The sequence below is a fragment of the Catharus ustulatus genome, chromosome 12 (genome assembly GCF_009819885.2).
Source record: "Catharus ustulatus isolate bCatUst1 chromosome 12, bCatUst1.pri.v2, whole genome shotgun sequence".
Lineage (NCBI taxonomy): Eukaryota > Metazoa > Chordata > Aves > Passeriformes > Turdidae > Catharus > Catharus ustulatus.
Window position 1 is genome coordinate 18,436,863 of NC_046232.1, and position 13,515 is coordinate 18,450,377.

General features: G+C 44.0%; 1 protein-coding gene across 1 annotated transcript in view; it reads left to right on the top strand.

Annotated features, from left to right (window-relative positions):
• Window positions 1-13,515, top strand: part of ALDH1A3 (aldehyde dehydrogenase 1 family member A3) — a 31,105-nt gene that overhangs the window by 16,449 nt on the left and 1,141 nt on the right. Inside the window, exons 7-12 of the mRNA XM_033071108.1 lie at window positions 365-478; window positions 2,907-3,009; window positions 3,951-4,135; window positions 8,974-9,138; window positions 10,687-10,844; window positions 12,135-12,209. Coding sequence (XP_032926999.1) covers window positions 365-478; window positions 2,907-3,009; window positions 3,951-4,135; window positions 8,974-9,138; window positions 10,687-10,844; window positions 12,135-12,209 — 800 coding nt within the window. The remainder of the gene's footprint in view (window positions 1-364; window positions 479-2,906; window positions 3,010-3,950; window positions 4,136-8,973; window positions 9,139-10,686; window positions 10,845-12,134; window positions 12,210-13,515) is intronic.

Genomic DNA, 13,515 nt, shown 5'->3' on the forward strand with positions numbered 1-13,515 from the left:
GGTCCCTGAAGAACCACAAATGTCAACCTTTGTTCAAAACAAACTTTCATTCATTTACCCCTTGGCTGCAGCTGCACTGCAGTAGCTGGGGGCCAAGTCTGGTTGAAAGACTCACTCTCTTTTGACTTGAAACTGGGATTTCTCCAAGGATTCTTACTGAAACTTGGCATTTCCTAAGCATGGCTCTGAGTTTCACCCACGTCTGCTCCAGCTGGTAGCATGCAGCCATGTTACTGGAAAGTCTGGAAAAGAGGGATGTATCTGGTAAGAGCTCGGGGGAGTGTAGTACAACTCATCCAGGCTTCCTGGGAAATGGGCTGGGCTCTCCAGTTCTCTACAGAGCTGTTTTTAATCTCTGTTTCAGGTGGGTTTCCCTCCAGGTGTGGTGAACATTGTGCCAGGCTACGGCCCCACAGCTGGAGCTGCAATTTCTACCCATGACAACATTGATAAAATTGCTTTTACTGGATCCACCAAGGTGAGTGATGGATTTCTCAAAGACACCTGCTGTTCTTCTCTGCATTCTCCTGTAAACTGTCATCCACACAGGGCTGGACCTATGAAATGTCAGTGATTTCTGTAGAACCAACACTTCTTCCAACACATTCCATGTGACAGGATTTCTCAGAAGTGTTTGGTATTTGTCTAATTCAGATCTTTGTGCTTGTAATAATCCCACATCACTGAAAGCTGGGTTTTGCCAAACCACCACATTCTGTAAGAGCTGTAAGCAAAAGGTGCTCTGACGTAAGGGAAGGCAATCTCCAGGGCAGGCTGGCAGTGACTTAACATCATGTCATTGACCCAATGGAGTTTCTGGGCATGTTTTCCTGCCAGTCCTGCCCTGCAACTGGAAAACATGTCAGTCAGAGCCCTGAACAATTCTTCCTTGGCTTTAGTTACCTCTGAGCAACTAGGACTTAAATAAAAACATGGCTTTGTGCCCAAGGCCTTCTCTGCTGACGTGGAGGGGATTAATATTTGAGCTTCATTCTGAGACCTGCACAGTAAAGCACCTTCTATTTAACTTTATTTTCCTGTAAATAGATGTCTGGCTTGTTTATGAGAGGGGTGGCCACAAGACCTCTGCACTATCAATCACCTACAGCTATCCTCTTCCATACCTGCATGGGAAAAGTGCAAATGGCTTGGCCAAGACCATGGAATTGAGCACAGCTGAGACATGCAAACAGATCTGACTGCAATAATCACTGCTGAAAATTCTCAAACAAAATCTTGCTTAGAAAAGTGAATATTTTTCCAGTGAGTGCTTTAGACGTTTCTTGCAGTAGATCTGCACCTCCAGAATAAAGGCAGTGTCCAAAGCGTGGAAATGCTCACACCAGTGGGGGCAGCTGAGGCAAATTCAATCTCTTATTTCTTTGAAGAACATTATTCTTGTTGAGCATTTGCTAAATTCATCCATTCTTATATCTGCCCTCATAATTGCAGACTGTGCTGTGAATGTATAATGATGACAAATTACCTTGAAAGGTGCTCTTGGTTGGTAAAGGTAACTCCAAGCACTCAAAAGCTGCAGCATTTACCAACACCACCATCTAGTGGCTTTGTGTACATCCTGTGCTTATCCCAGAGGAAAAGGTGTGCTAAGCCTCTGTTTCTGTGCAGGGATCATGGGAACAAACAGAACACAAGAAATGAAAAGTTCACAGTGAGCTTTTTCTGTCTTGATAGTTGGTCTAATCTGAGCATTTACTCAGTTACATGCTTCTCTCCAAATCCTAGATCAGAAACTTTTAGCCCAGATGAGACATTAGCTGTGTGAAAACAATAGAGCTTACAGACTTACCCAGCCCACATGGATCTGTTTGGGTTTTTAATGAAAAAGGAGTATCCAGTGGATTAGTGGCAGAAGGAAAATCTCAGCTGCTGGAGCCTGTAGGCAAAAAACTCCTGTAGACACTGTGCTTGTCTCCTAATCCATGGGTGTGCAGGAAACACCAAGGGAGACAGATCCTTTGCTAATGCATGTGTAATTTAGAAGTGTTTTCTTCCCCCTCCACCCATCTGTGAGTTCAGCTGCATCTCTGCAGCATTTGCAGCACAACGCTACTGCTTCTGAGCCAGGAAGTGAAGCTATTCAAAATATATTTTGACTTAGTTATTAAGCCCCAGCTTGGGCTCAGTGCCAGCTTGGAAATCCTGATTTTAAACTCCATGAGAATTTTCCCATATAGATCTCTTCTCTTAGGTTATTAACTTGCTCCTCTTTGGCCAGCCAGCCTGCAGTGATGCCTGTTGCAAAGCTAGGATGCATCACTTATTTCTGCTGTCTCTAGGCCTGAGCTCTGAGTGACTAGAGATGATTTCTCCTAAGTTCAGGAATCAGGCTCAAGTAACAAGGGCAAACCATGAGAAATGCAGTCCTGTAATTTCCAGCCAGCTGCCCCATGCCCCCATGCTTTCCTTCCTCACAGTTCCACTCCAGGGCAAGAGTAGTTTTTGTCAGAAATAAAGGTAAGGTTTCCATGTGCAAAGGTAGAATACAAGAAAACAGTTATAATGTAAGCAAATTCAAATATTACATCACTCTTAAGAAATTAACCTGCCCTAACAACTAAAGATCCCAAATAGTTTTAATTCATACTGTTTCTACCAAAATTAGATTACTAAATTTTGAAAGCAGAGTAAGTCCTTCCCTTCAGGATACAGATGTAGCTCTCCCACACAGCCTGTCCTTTCAGACCTGCCTAAACCAATCCTTAATTCTGGCTCTGGTTTTGACCCGACACACCACAGCAGTAGGCAACTCAAACCATTTCAGAATGTTCTCCCTGAGCTCTACCTGCTTCAGCTGCCATCCAGGCTCTTCCATCTTTGTTGGAACCACAGTTGAGATTTTTAGGGGAAACAACTCATGTCCTGTTTGTGTCTCACTGATACAGGTTGGAAAACTGATCAAAGAAGCTGCTTCTAAAAGCAACCTCAAAAGGGTGACATTGGAGCTGGGAGGGAAGAACCCCTGCATTGTGTGTGCAGATGCAGACTGTGAGTATGGGCTGCTGGGTGTGCTTGCTGCAAGAGGGTTGAGGGTGGTGGGGTTTGTGTCTCTGCTGTCCTCTGGCAGCTCACAGGGCTGGTGTTTCCACCCCAAAGGCTGGAGGAAACCTCTGTCCAAGGGCAGGATATAGTTCTGCCTTCCTGGAGCTCTTCCCCTGCATGGGGATGGTTCCCATGGTTCATGTTGCCTTCCCTGGGGGTGGCTGCAGTTGCAGTTAAATCTTGCATTCCTGTGTTTGCTGTTTGTGGGCTTTCCTCCTGATTGGCAGTGCTGCAGAGTCTGAGCCAAGCACTGGGGAAAGCAGTTTTCTGCAAAGCAGCCCTCTACAGGCATTCCTGTGACAGGGGAGTTTTGTAGGACCTGGTCTAATCCAGCCTTCACCTCTCTCCTGGTGGTCTCCAGGGCTCACTTTGTGTGTTCCATTACGCTTTTGTGTAACCTGTGGCTACCAAAATGGCTGAAAAAATCTTATTTGGCTTTGAGAAAATCTTTCCAGTCCTGCACAGCACAGGTTGAAAATCAGAGGTATTTGTGTCAGCTGCTAATAGGGAGCAGTGCAAGGAGCTGGCCAAAGCTGGCGTGCTGCTTTCTGAGCAATCACAACTGAAACTTGTCTTTAAGACCCAATGCATGGTATCAAGAATTCCCACAGCAAGAAAAACTGGTCACTGCCTTCAGTGAGTCCTTGTGGAAGAAAGTATCAGGAACTATGTCTAACTAGACCTCAAGACAAAAGGCAGGAAGGGAGGTGGATGCAATAAAAGATCTGGTTTGGGGGCAGTGAGGCCCAGTGAGTGCCTTCCATGGGTGTGGACCATTGTCAGCATTTTTTAAGGAGGTTTTCCAAAGAGAAAGGAAAACAACAAATCTGGAAACACTGGAACTGTGCATGTGGTAACACTTCTCTCCCTCCTGGGTCATCTGACAGTGGACTTGGCAGTGGAATGTGCCCACCAAGGCGTGTTCTTCAACCAGGGGCAGTGCTGCACTGCTGCCTCCCGGGTCTTTGTGGAGGAGCAGATCTACCCCGAGTTCGTCAAGCGCAGCGTGGAGTTTGCCAAGAAGAGACTGGTTGGAGACCCCTTTGATGCCAGAACTGAGCAAGGGCCCCAGGTAACTGTGTGTCTCAGAGCAGTTGTTGTTGGGTTTTTGGTTGTGGTTTTGTATAATTTTCCTTGTGTAAATATTATCCTTACGGACGCGGTCCCAGCAGAAGTGCCGAGGGGTGAGTAATGTATCGTGGCTTTATTTTTCCTCTCTATTTTAAATATCAATTAATCACAACTGTTGAAATGTTATGTTGTAATTTTTTTTTAAAACACAAATGTATTTAATTCAGTTCTTATCCAGCTTTATGAAGGGGCTGTCTCCCTGGTGCAGTAACACAAAGCATGTTGCAGTGAGCCATAGCTCTGTGCAGAAGAGTGCAGCTAAATGGCTATTCAGCTCCTTGGCTGTGTGGGTGATGACAAGCAGTTAGAGCCCAGAGACTCCTGAGTCCTCACTTTCCCTCTCCTCCTCTGCTGCCTTTCTGATCCTTTGGAGAAGTTTCAGCTGAATTAAGAGGAAGAAACATGCCAAACTGCTGTCAGAACCAGCCTCCTCAATACTTCCAGAGCCTTCCTTTTAGTTTTTCCTTTTGAGGCAATCAGAGTTGTGCTGGAGAGCTCTGGGGGAAGATGATTCTTAGGTCAGATCTTCTCACAGGCCCACAATTTGGTACCAAAAATAAAGCAAGGTTCCCAGAAACCTATAGCCAAGGTCTCTTTTCTCACTGCACTGTGGGTTTTTCTTTCCTTGATGCTGTCTGTGTAGGATCCCTCAGAGAAAGGGTGGCTCTGAGGACATCTGCCTCTCCTGATCTGGATCTGTACATGATTCATGCATGGTAAAGCCCCATTGCTTGCCCTCAGCATGGGGAGGAAGATGATGTACATCCCCTGCTCATGCTGAGGCTGCATCTAGCCCTGTGACTTGCCCAGAGATTTCAAACTGCTCAGGTCTCTTAGGAAAAGAATCTGATGCTGAGGCTTCCTCCAGCAGAGATGAGCTGCCCCTCAAGCACTGATTTCATGAGAACAGCTCCTGAATCCAGTCAGTTGTGAGTTTTAAAGGGTGAAACACCCTGCAGTGGTTGGAGCATGTTGAACTGGGCTCACTGCTGGGATGGATCACTGGTATCACTGCTGTGGCTTAAGGGAGACCCTTTGCATACAAGCCTGCAATTGAGGGTAACACCAAGCTGGAGTAGCAGTGTCTGGCCAGATTTTATGGCCTATCTGTCCTTTTTTCCTGCTCTGGCTTACCTGTTATACATGTAGGAGAGGCAGCACACCCACACACCTGAATTTCTGTATATGCAACTGTCAAGTCCAGGATGGGAAGGTGTTGAGGGAGTGGGAGGAAACTGCAAATCCCAAAGCTTTTATGTGGTTGCCAGTTCAAAGGAACAACCACTTCCTCTGCAGCTATGTTGTGGGCACATACAGAAACCTAAGCAAAAGAAAGAAATGATGCAGTGTCACAAGGACTTAAAAATACCTCCAAAAGTAGCAAAGGCTCCTGTCTGCAAGTTACTCCTCAAATGTGAAGCTTCCAGATAATTTTTCCCCCATGTTGCTGAAGTAACCTGCTTGGCTGTGAGGGTTTTTTGATCTTGAACTGATGGATAAGGGAAGAATCACCAGGAAAAATAATTTATCTTCATCTCTCTCCATCAAATGCTTCAGATCCAGCCTGTTGCTTTCATCCTCCTTTGGTGTAAGTCAGGGTGAACACGTACAACAGCATTACTACAATGCTGCATAGATCCTGTTGTGGGATGGTCACTGGCCTAGAAGCCAACAGGGGGAAGGGATTGAAGCCAACCTTCAGGCTGACAGTGGTTGTAGCTCATGATCTCTTTGGTCCTGCACCAGCTGTAGGTGATGACAATCCTGTTCCACAAGAACTTGATGTAAGCTAGTCCAGGAAAAGTGGTGCCATGTGCAGTTCCTACATTGCACTGCACTAGATTTGGGAACTGGCTGATTCAGGTCTAATCCAGCTTTTTTGGAAGTGAGGAAGAAAAGTTTTACTCAGGTCAGTCCCCTGATGTGGATTACTGTTCACTGGCATGGATGCTCATGGCATTGCAGTGGGGAAAAGACTGTGTCAGCTGCAGTATTGGGTTATGCTGATATAAACTGTACTGCTCTGATTAAAATTAGGTCAGCTTTAAACAGCATTAAATTTAGACAGAAATGAGGCATGCTTCTGATGAGACTCCTCCAAAACTCACATGTGTCTGGCAGTGCTGACTGGCTGGAATTCAAAGGACACCACAAGAAACCTGAGGGGTGATCAGGATTGTTTGAGCAGAGTGCCAACCTCAAATGCAGACCAAGGGTAGTTTTTAACTTTGGATTCCTGGGAACTGTATCACAGGAAGCAATAAAATAAATCTGCACAGATGGCAAACTGGTTAACCAGTGCATTATACAACTGTGAACAGCAAATTGCATTAGATGAGACTGACATCCTGGGGCACTAGAACAGGGATTAGATTAGAACAAGACTAGACTAGTTTTGTTATTTTAGTACCCCAAATACTGGGATTTGTGGACTGCAAGACCTAGTATACAAAAACAAAAGAAGCACTAATTGTGGCACTTGTTAGCCAGTAATGATTGAGCCCAAGACATAAATTTTGATTTGAGACAGTGAATATTTTCCTTATACTGTAGACATGCACTTTAGGATTAAAGTGTGAAATAAAACATTTAAGTAGAAATGGTTGTGTCAAACAGCCTGTTGGACCCAGTTGTGGGCTGTTTTGTAGGATTACAAACACTAGGTTTGCACATGGAAAAAATTCTCCTTGTGGTCTTGACTGAAATGAAGCAAGAGATGAAGATTTGGGGGTTCCCAGATTTTCAGTATTGCAGTGATCCTTAGAAGCTCCCTTCCCTATTGAATTAGATGAACAAATAGTAGAATTTGCTTTACCAGATCATGTGTTTTTAATAGAATTCAATGCTTGAACCATAAATAATAGTGGAGTAGGGGACAGAATTTAAACAAGCCTTGCAAGCTCTAGTTACAATGACAAACAGTTCCACCCTTGCATGTCATTTTTACAAATGTTTTCTTTCCCCAGTGTCTTTTCATCTAACTGTAGTTTGCCTTGCAACAAGTTACAGCTGTATAAATATCCTTGTTTTGTTTTCTGTGATGTGAAGTGGATGGACTGGATTGGTCTGGATCACAGACATGCCAGGATGGAAAGCACTTGCAGATATTTTCTAATTATTTACACTTGGCAGCTAAGCAACCAGACAAATAGACAATGTGTGTGACACCTGCCAAACTCAGTGTGACACTGTGTGCTACAGGAGGGCACACATTTCCTGGGGCAGTAGCATGAATTAAATGTGTCCTTAGGTAGCACCTTAACACATGAGAGAACACAAACCCTTAGACAGTGCATGGGCTACACACATCTGTTTGCCTGGAGATGTGCTGGGCTCTGTTTCCACTGTGTACCAGAAGTATCCCAAGGACACCCTCCTGCAGCTTTGATATTTGTCTAAAAGCATGAAAACTTGGATTGTGTGTGGCCAGGATTAACTAGGGACAGGATATAGTCTGTAATCTGGAGGAGTCAAGTGTGGAACACTCCGTGTAAACAGTCCCAACTGGCAACTGGCCCTGCTGAAATAAAACCAGATGCCTAGGGAGGGGGATTGAGCCAGAACAAGCATCTGGAGATACCTGGCAATCAGAATAACACCCCAGGCTTCCAGGACACCTTGTACCAGTGGGTGGAATCTTTTTTTCTTTAATCACCCCAATAAATTTGTCAAGCTTTTTTTGTTGAGTTTTTCTTTTTAAAAACACCTCTGTAAGCCTTTTACCATAAGGGGTTTCATCACTTAATTCCACATCATGTCAAGAGCCAGGTCTGTTTGTTTGAAAGCTGCAGTTCTGCAGCCCACTGCTGCATGTGGAGCATGGATGAAGGATCAGCAGTGATTGGAAGTGCTGTGGGCTTCTGCACCTCTTCCCAGCACAGGACACCCTGTGCTTGTGGAGTACATGATGTGTCCTCCAAGTCCTGGAGCAGCTGTGCAGCTTCAGGGTCCTGTCACTGGACTGGCCTTTCCCCACCCCTACAGCAATCCCTGGTTAAAGGCTGACAGCAGCACTCACCATTTGAGATTATTCCATATTTAGGAGGAGTTAGAAAAGATAGTTAAAAATGAAGATATGGCTCCCAGTGCAGAGGGAAAAAAATGCAAGCTTATACCAGCTCTAAGAACTGTGAAAAATTATTTTGATTTTAAAGCAAGGCTTTGGTGCAGCAGTTGCTGTGAAGTCACCCCACCACCAGGGCTGATCTTTGAGGCTGTTTGTGTGGTGTGGAAGGAGGTGGAGGCAGAGCTTGCTGGGTTCTTCCAGCTGGGGACAGAGAGCTGGAGGTGAAGCTGCACACTGCAGCAAAATTGAGTTAATACTTCTTATGTCTTGGTTCTCCCTCACCTGCAGTGATTCTGTTGCTGGTCAGATCCCCTTGCTGAGCTTTCTAGTCCATCTCAGGCTGTTCTCACACTGCTACTGAGAACTGGGGATCAGCAAATGCCAGGGCTCAGGTGAGGTGAGTTCTGGCAGCACATTTCCAGGACAGGGAGGAAGGGAAAGTGGGGAGACTACTCCATGTGGCAGCAAACTGTTAGATCAGATTAAACTGTCACATGTCACTTCACCTTCTGTTTTCTGTGGCTCAGAACTGTGTTCCTGTCCTGTCTTTCTCCCTGCTCACTGCCTGACTGCCACATCCTAAACTGAGCTGTAAACTGACCCAGTTTGACAGTGCCCTACAAACATGCCCTGGGCCACATTCCATGACTCCTCTCTGGAACCATGATAATAAAGGTGCTGCTGTTTGTTTCTTTCCTTTTTGTGTCTGACAGATTGACCAAGAGCAGTTTGATAAAATCCTGGAGCTGATAGAAAGTGGGAAGAAAGAAGGGGCTAAGCTGGAGTGTGGAGGTCTTGCCATTGAAGACAGAGGCCTGTTTATAAAACCCACGGTGTTTTCAGAGGTCACTGACAACATGAGAATTGCCAAAGAAGAGGTACAGTACAAATCACCTAGAAAAATGCTGCTTCAGAATCAGAAATAGTGGTGATGGAGGGGGTTCTGTCTGAATCTTTAATTCTAAATATAAATAACTGGGTAAGAGTAGCTGACACTGCAGCAGGCTGGAGCAATTATTTACCCTGTTTAATGCTAGTGACAGTGGTCAGTGTCATGTGTGGTTTTGCTCCACTACTTTGTAGAGAAGGAGTTGTTTTATTGCAGAAAGGTGGGAAAAGAACTCTGGGACCTGATGCTGGTAAGGAGCAAAGAAACAGCCACTGAAGTTCTCTGAAGCAGCCTCAACATCTGAAACAATCCCAGATTCCATTCTCATGGCAAAATCCCCTGAGACTTGACTGTTTCTTTCCTATATGAAAACGTGGTCAAAGCCAGCAAAGTGCAGATCTAATACTCTGGCTTTCATTATTCATATGCAGAAATGTTGAACAAGCTGCATGTGATTAGATCCTGTGATATTCCTTTGAAATAGAAGTTAATCTACTTTTCATCATGTTCCCTAATGGAAAATAAGTAGTTGCCAAATTCTAACTGGCATTTGTAGTTTATAGTTTAGCTTAGTGCTTTTTATGGAGCTGCTTGATGTTCACTCCTGGCAAGATGTTTAAATGTCTCAGTTCTGCCACAGAATCTCTAAGGAACCTGGGAAAGATATCAGTCAGTCAGGGCATCAGTTACATGCTAAAAATAGAGAGAAAAAGAGCTGAAAATCCCATGACAGACCTTTTCTTAATGAACTGACTCCAAATCCCAAGCCATGATTCACAAAGCTTATCCAGTTCCATTCATTGGCAGTTTTGTTTCAAATGCACGTTCATCCTTTGCCTGGGATTGAGGCTCCACATAAGAGCCTGGATATTCCAAAACAAAAAGACATTTAGAAACCCTTGTATGACCTTAAAAGTAGCCCAAATGAGTCTGTACTTCACATTCAATGGGCTTTATTGTGCTGTGAGCCCTTGCAGACCAAGAAAGGGATCCACCTTTGATGCTGTACCCGATGAGAGACTCCATCCCAAAATTTGGGAAGCCTTCAGTATGGCTGTAGCCTCTACTGGCAACCTGGGAACCAAGTTTGTGGTCAAACACAGACGTGGTTAATGCAAATAAAATGCATACAGTGACAAAATCAGGGGTAAAACCAAGGGAAAAAACTTGCAGTCCTTGAAATAAATTGTTACTTGAGTACACTCAGCTTCATAGTTCAAAAGGAGAGTTGTAAATGGAGTAAGGATGAATCATTTGTAACCTGTCCAGATCTAATTCTGCTTATTTTGATTGTTACAGATGATCCATTACTCGTTGGATCTTAACATTTATTAACTACTTAACTACTACAGCACATCACCATGCTTCCTTTGAAGTTTAATTAGTAGTTTTTAAGACATTCTGTCAGTGACCCTTAGAAGGCTAAGATACAAAGTTTTAAATGTATTACTCAAACAGAGCATCTGATTCTGATTACTTCAAAATTACCATGATTAGCAGATGCTTTCCTGTACTAAAGTTTAATTGATATGTGCAGATTTTTGGGCCAGTTCAGCCAATTATGAAGTTCAAGAGTATAGAAGAGGTTATAAGAAGAGCCAACAGCACCGAGTACGGACTCACAGCTGCGGTGTTCACCAAGAACCTGGACAGAGCCTTGACCCTGGCTTCAGCTCTGCAGTCAGGAACAGTCTGGTGAGCAGGCTGGGAACAGAGGGTGGGTTGGGGCTTTGTTTCCTGAGAGGGGAGAGGGATTTAGGATTTGCAGTCATGTTGGTAAAATAATAAAGTTGTGGGCTCCATCCCCATGCCGTTCAGTTAAGAGTTGAACTTCATGGCCCTTGTGGGTCCCTCCCAACTCAGAATATCTGTGATTCTCTGAATGCTGGAGCTAAGATGTATCAGTAGCCTGCCTAATTCTTGTTCTGCTCAGAAGCAACACCCATTCCTCAAAACAGGGTGCTGAGGCCCAGACAGCATGTGGAGACATTGATTGTTTTTTCCTTCAGTTGAGGTATTTCCTTGTCAGGGTTGCAGTAAGTTCCACCAGACATGATGCCTTCCAAAACCATGTATGGAGCAAAAGGCATTGCAAAAGGCAATTCTCATGATCTTTAGCCAGCACCAGATGGGATTTTGCTGCATAAACGAGTATGGACAGTAGATGGCAACACACCACTGTCACAAAGGAAAGCAGCTATTTTTGCATACAGAATTTCTTCTTTTATATTAGAATGGTTTTAAAGATGGAATCCTGGTTTTTTTCCCACTCAAGACAGGAAGTTGATCTGGTGTCTGCTTCTGAAGCAGAGGATTAATTTCAAGAGTTGGCACCAGAAGAATCAGCCTCAAATATTTACATTAAAATGGGATGTTGGGCTTTGAAGGATACATGTGCTGAACACACATGGAGGTGCACACCTCCAGCACAAACCACACCTGTGCTCTGTGACCTTCAGTCATTTGATCTTACTGAGATGCTGGGGAAGTGTCTGCAGCAGCTTTTCCTACCAAGGATCTACAGGAATGGGCCCAGTGCTTTTATTTTACTGTGACACAATTGTCTGATACAGTCCAAATGTTTTCTATACCTGGAAGGGGATGCTGGGGCCTCATTGTGAGTGTTTAGACAGCTTTCTGAGCAAACACGCTCATTTCAGAATGTGCTTAATAAATTAGGGACTAGCTTGGACTATTTATATTAATCATGACTTTGAACATGGCATAAATTCCAGCTCAAGCATGAATGTCTTTGCCATTAGAGGATATGAAGTGAGATGTAGGTCAGACTGAGAACTACTCAGATGTTTTCTGTTTCTGCAGCAAAAGAAGATTTTATTGCAAAAATCTGATTTCTCAAGTGACTGAATTGTATGAAAGAGAAAGCTGAGAGATTTCAGCCTTTTATTGTATTGTTGCTGTTGTCATCATCTTGCTTTTCCTTGGTATTGAATTGTCTTTTTAAAATTGATGTTTTTATTGTAGGATCAACTGTTACAATGCGCTCTATGCTCAGGCTCCTTTTGGTGGCTTTAAAATGTCAGGCAATGGCAGAGAACTGTAAGTTTTGCTCAATATTTTGTTTCTGTGTGGGTGGTGAATGCAGTAACATTTGTGACTGTGAAAACACTGTTGAATTTGCTTTTAAAGTTTAATCAGGCTTGCAGCATGCTCCACAGGGAGGTGCTAAGGCAGTAGAGCGTGGATGTAAAGCACTCCTTTAGGAGCACCTTCATCTGCTTTATAAGCTTTTAATAGCTCCAGTTCAGTCAAGTCCACTTGGAAGCACTTTTCCATACTAGTTAGACTTTTAGATGAAGGGAGAAATGGGGCACCATGGCTGAGGATACAGGTATCCACCCCAAACCTGCTCCATCCATGGTGGTGTCTGTGCCTCTCTTGGCTGCTGTATCATTGCTCTTGTTCAGGTGGGAAGGAATGATCTCCCAAATCATTCTACATCCCACCTTCCAAGCTTGCTGCTAAATTACAGAAGAACCCTCTGTCCCTCTTGCCAGCCTGGCCTGTTGCAGTGGGGCTACCAGACACATCAGCTCTTGATAGTTACTAAAGCTGAAATTTTTAAACCAAGGTCACCCCATGAGTTAGATACAGAGCTGAGACATTGTCTAAAATCTTAATTTTTGTCTTGTATAGGAGACAGGTTTTCTTAGACCATTCACCAGACTCCTCAGAGGAATCTAACACACTTTTTCTTTCACAAGCCAGATTTAATCCCAGAAACCATTTCCAGTAACTGTTCTGGTACATCTGCTGCTCTGAGACATTCAGGTGCCTCATTTGCTAAGCACAGCAAATAAATGAATCCTCAGATGGGACACAAATATATATTGAGACCTTATGGTTTGCTGTGCCTGACTGCCTGGCTAATTAAAGGATGTCAGAGCTTTCCCATGGGAAGGACATGGGAACAGAGCCAGTTATCACCAAGCAAGACATAATGCAGTGGTGGGCTCTCTCATCAGTATGCATTTCTGCAGCAACTGTGCCCTCCTGATGACATGATATCTTACAGATAGAAGCTTTCTTTTGGTGAAAAATAATTCCTTTAATTGCTGTCTAAGAACCAGTAATGGTGTGTGCATGGCTGTCTCTTGTATGGCCTCTCACAGCAGCACTCAGGTTGCACTAGGCAGTTACAAGTCATCTTTTGGATTACAGTGACCAAAGCAGTCTGTTTCTTTCACAACAGGGTGTTGTTATTTGTACTTATGTGCATGTGCTTGATGGTTATTAGAAGTGGTGGGACAAGTGTAGTTGGATATTTGGTGTAAATTGTTCAGATTTGGTTTTAATGACCTGATGTCAAAGATGCACATGTGTGCAACTCTCTTCTCTCACATGA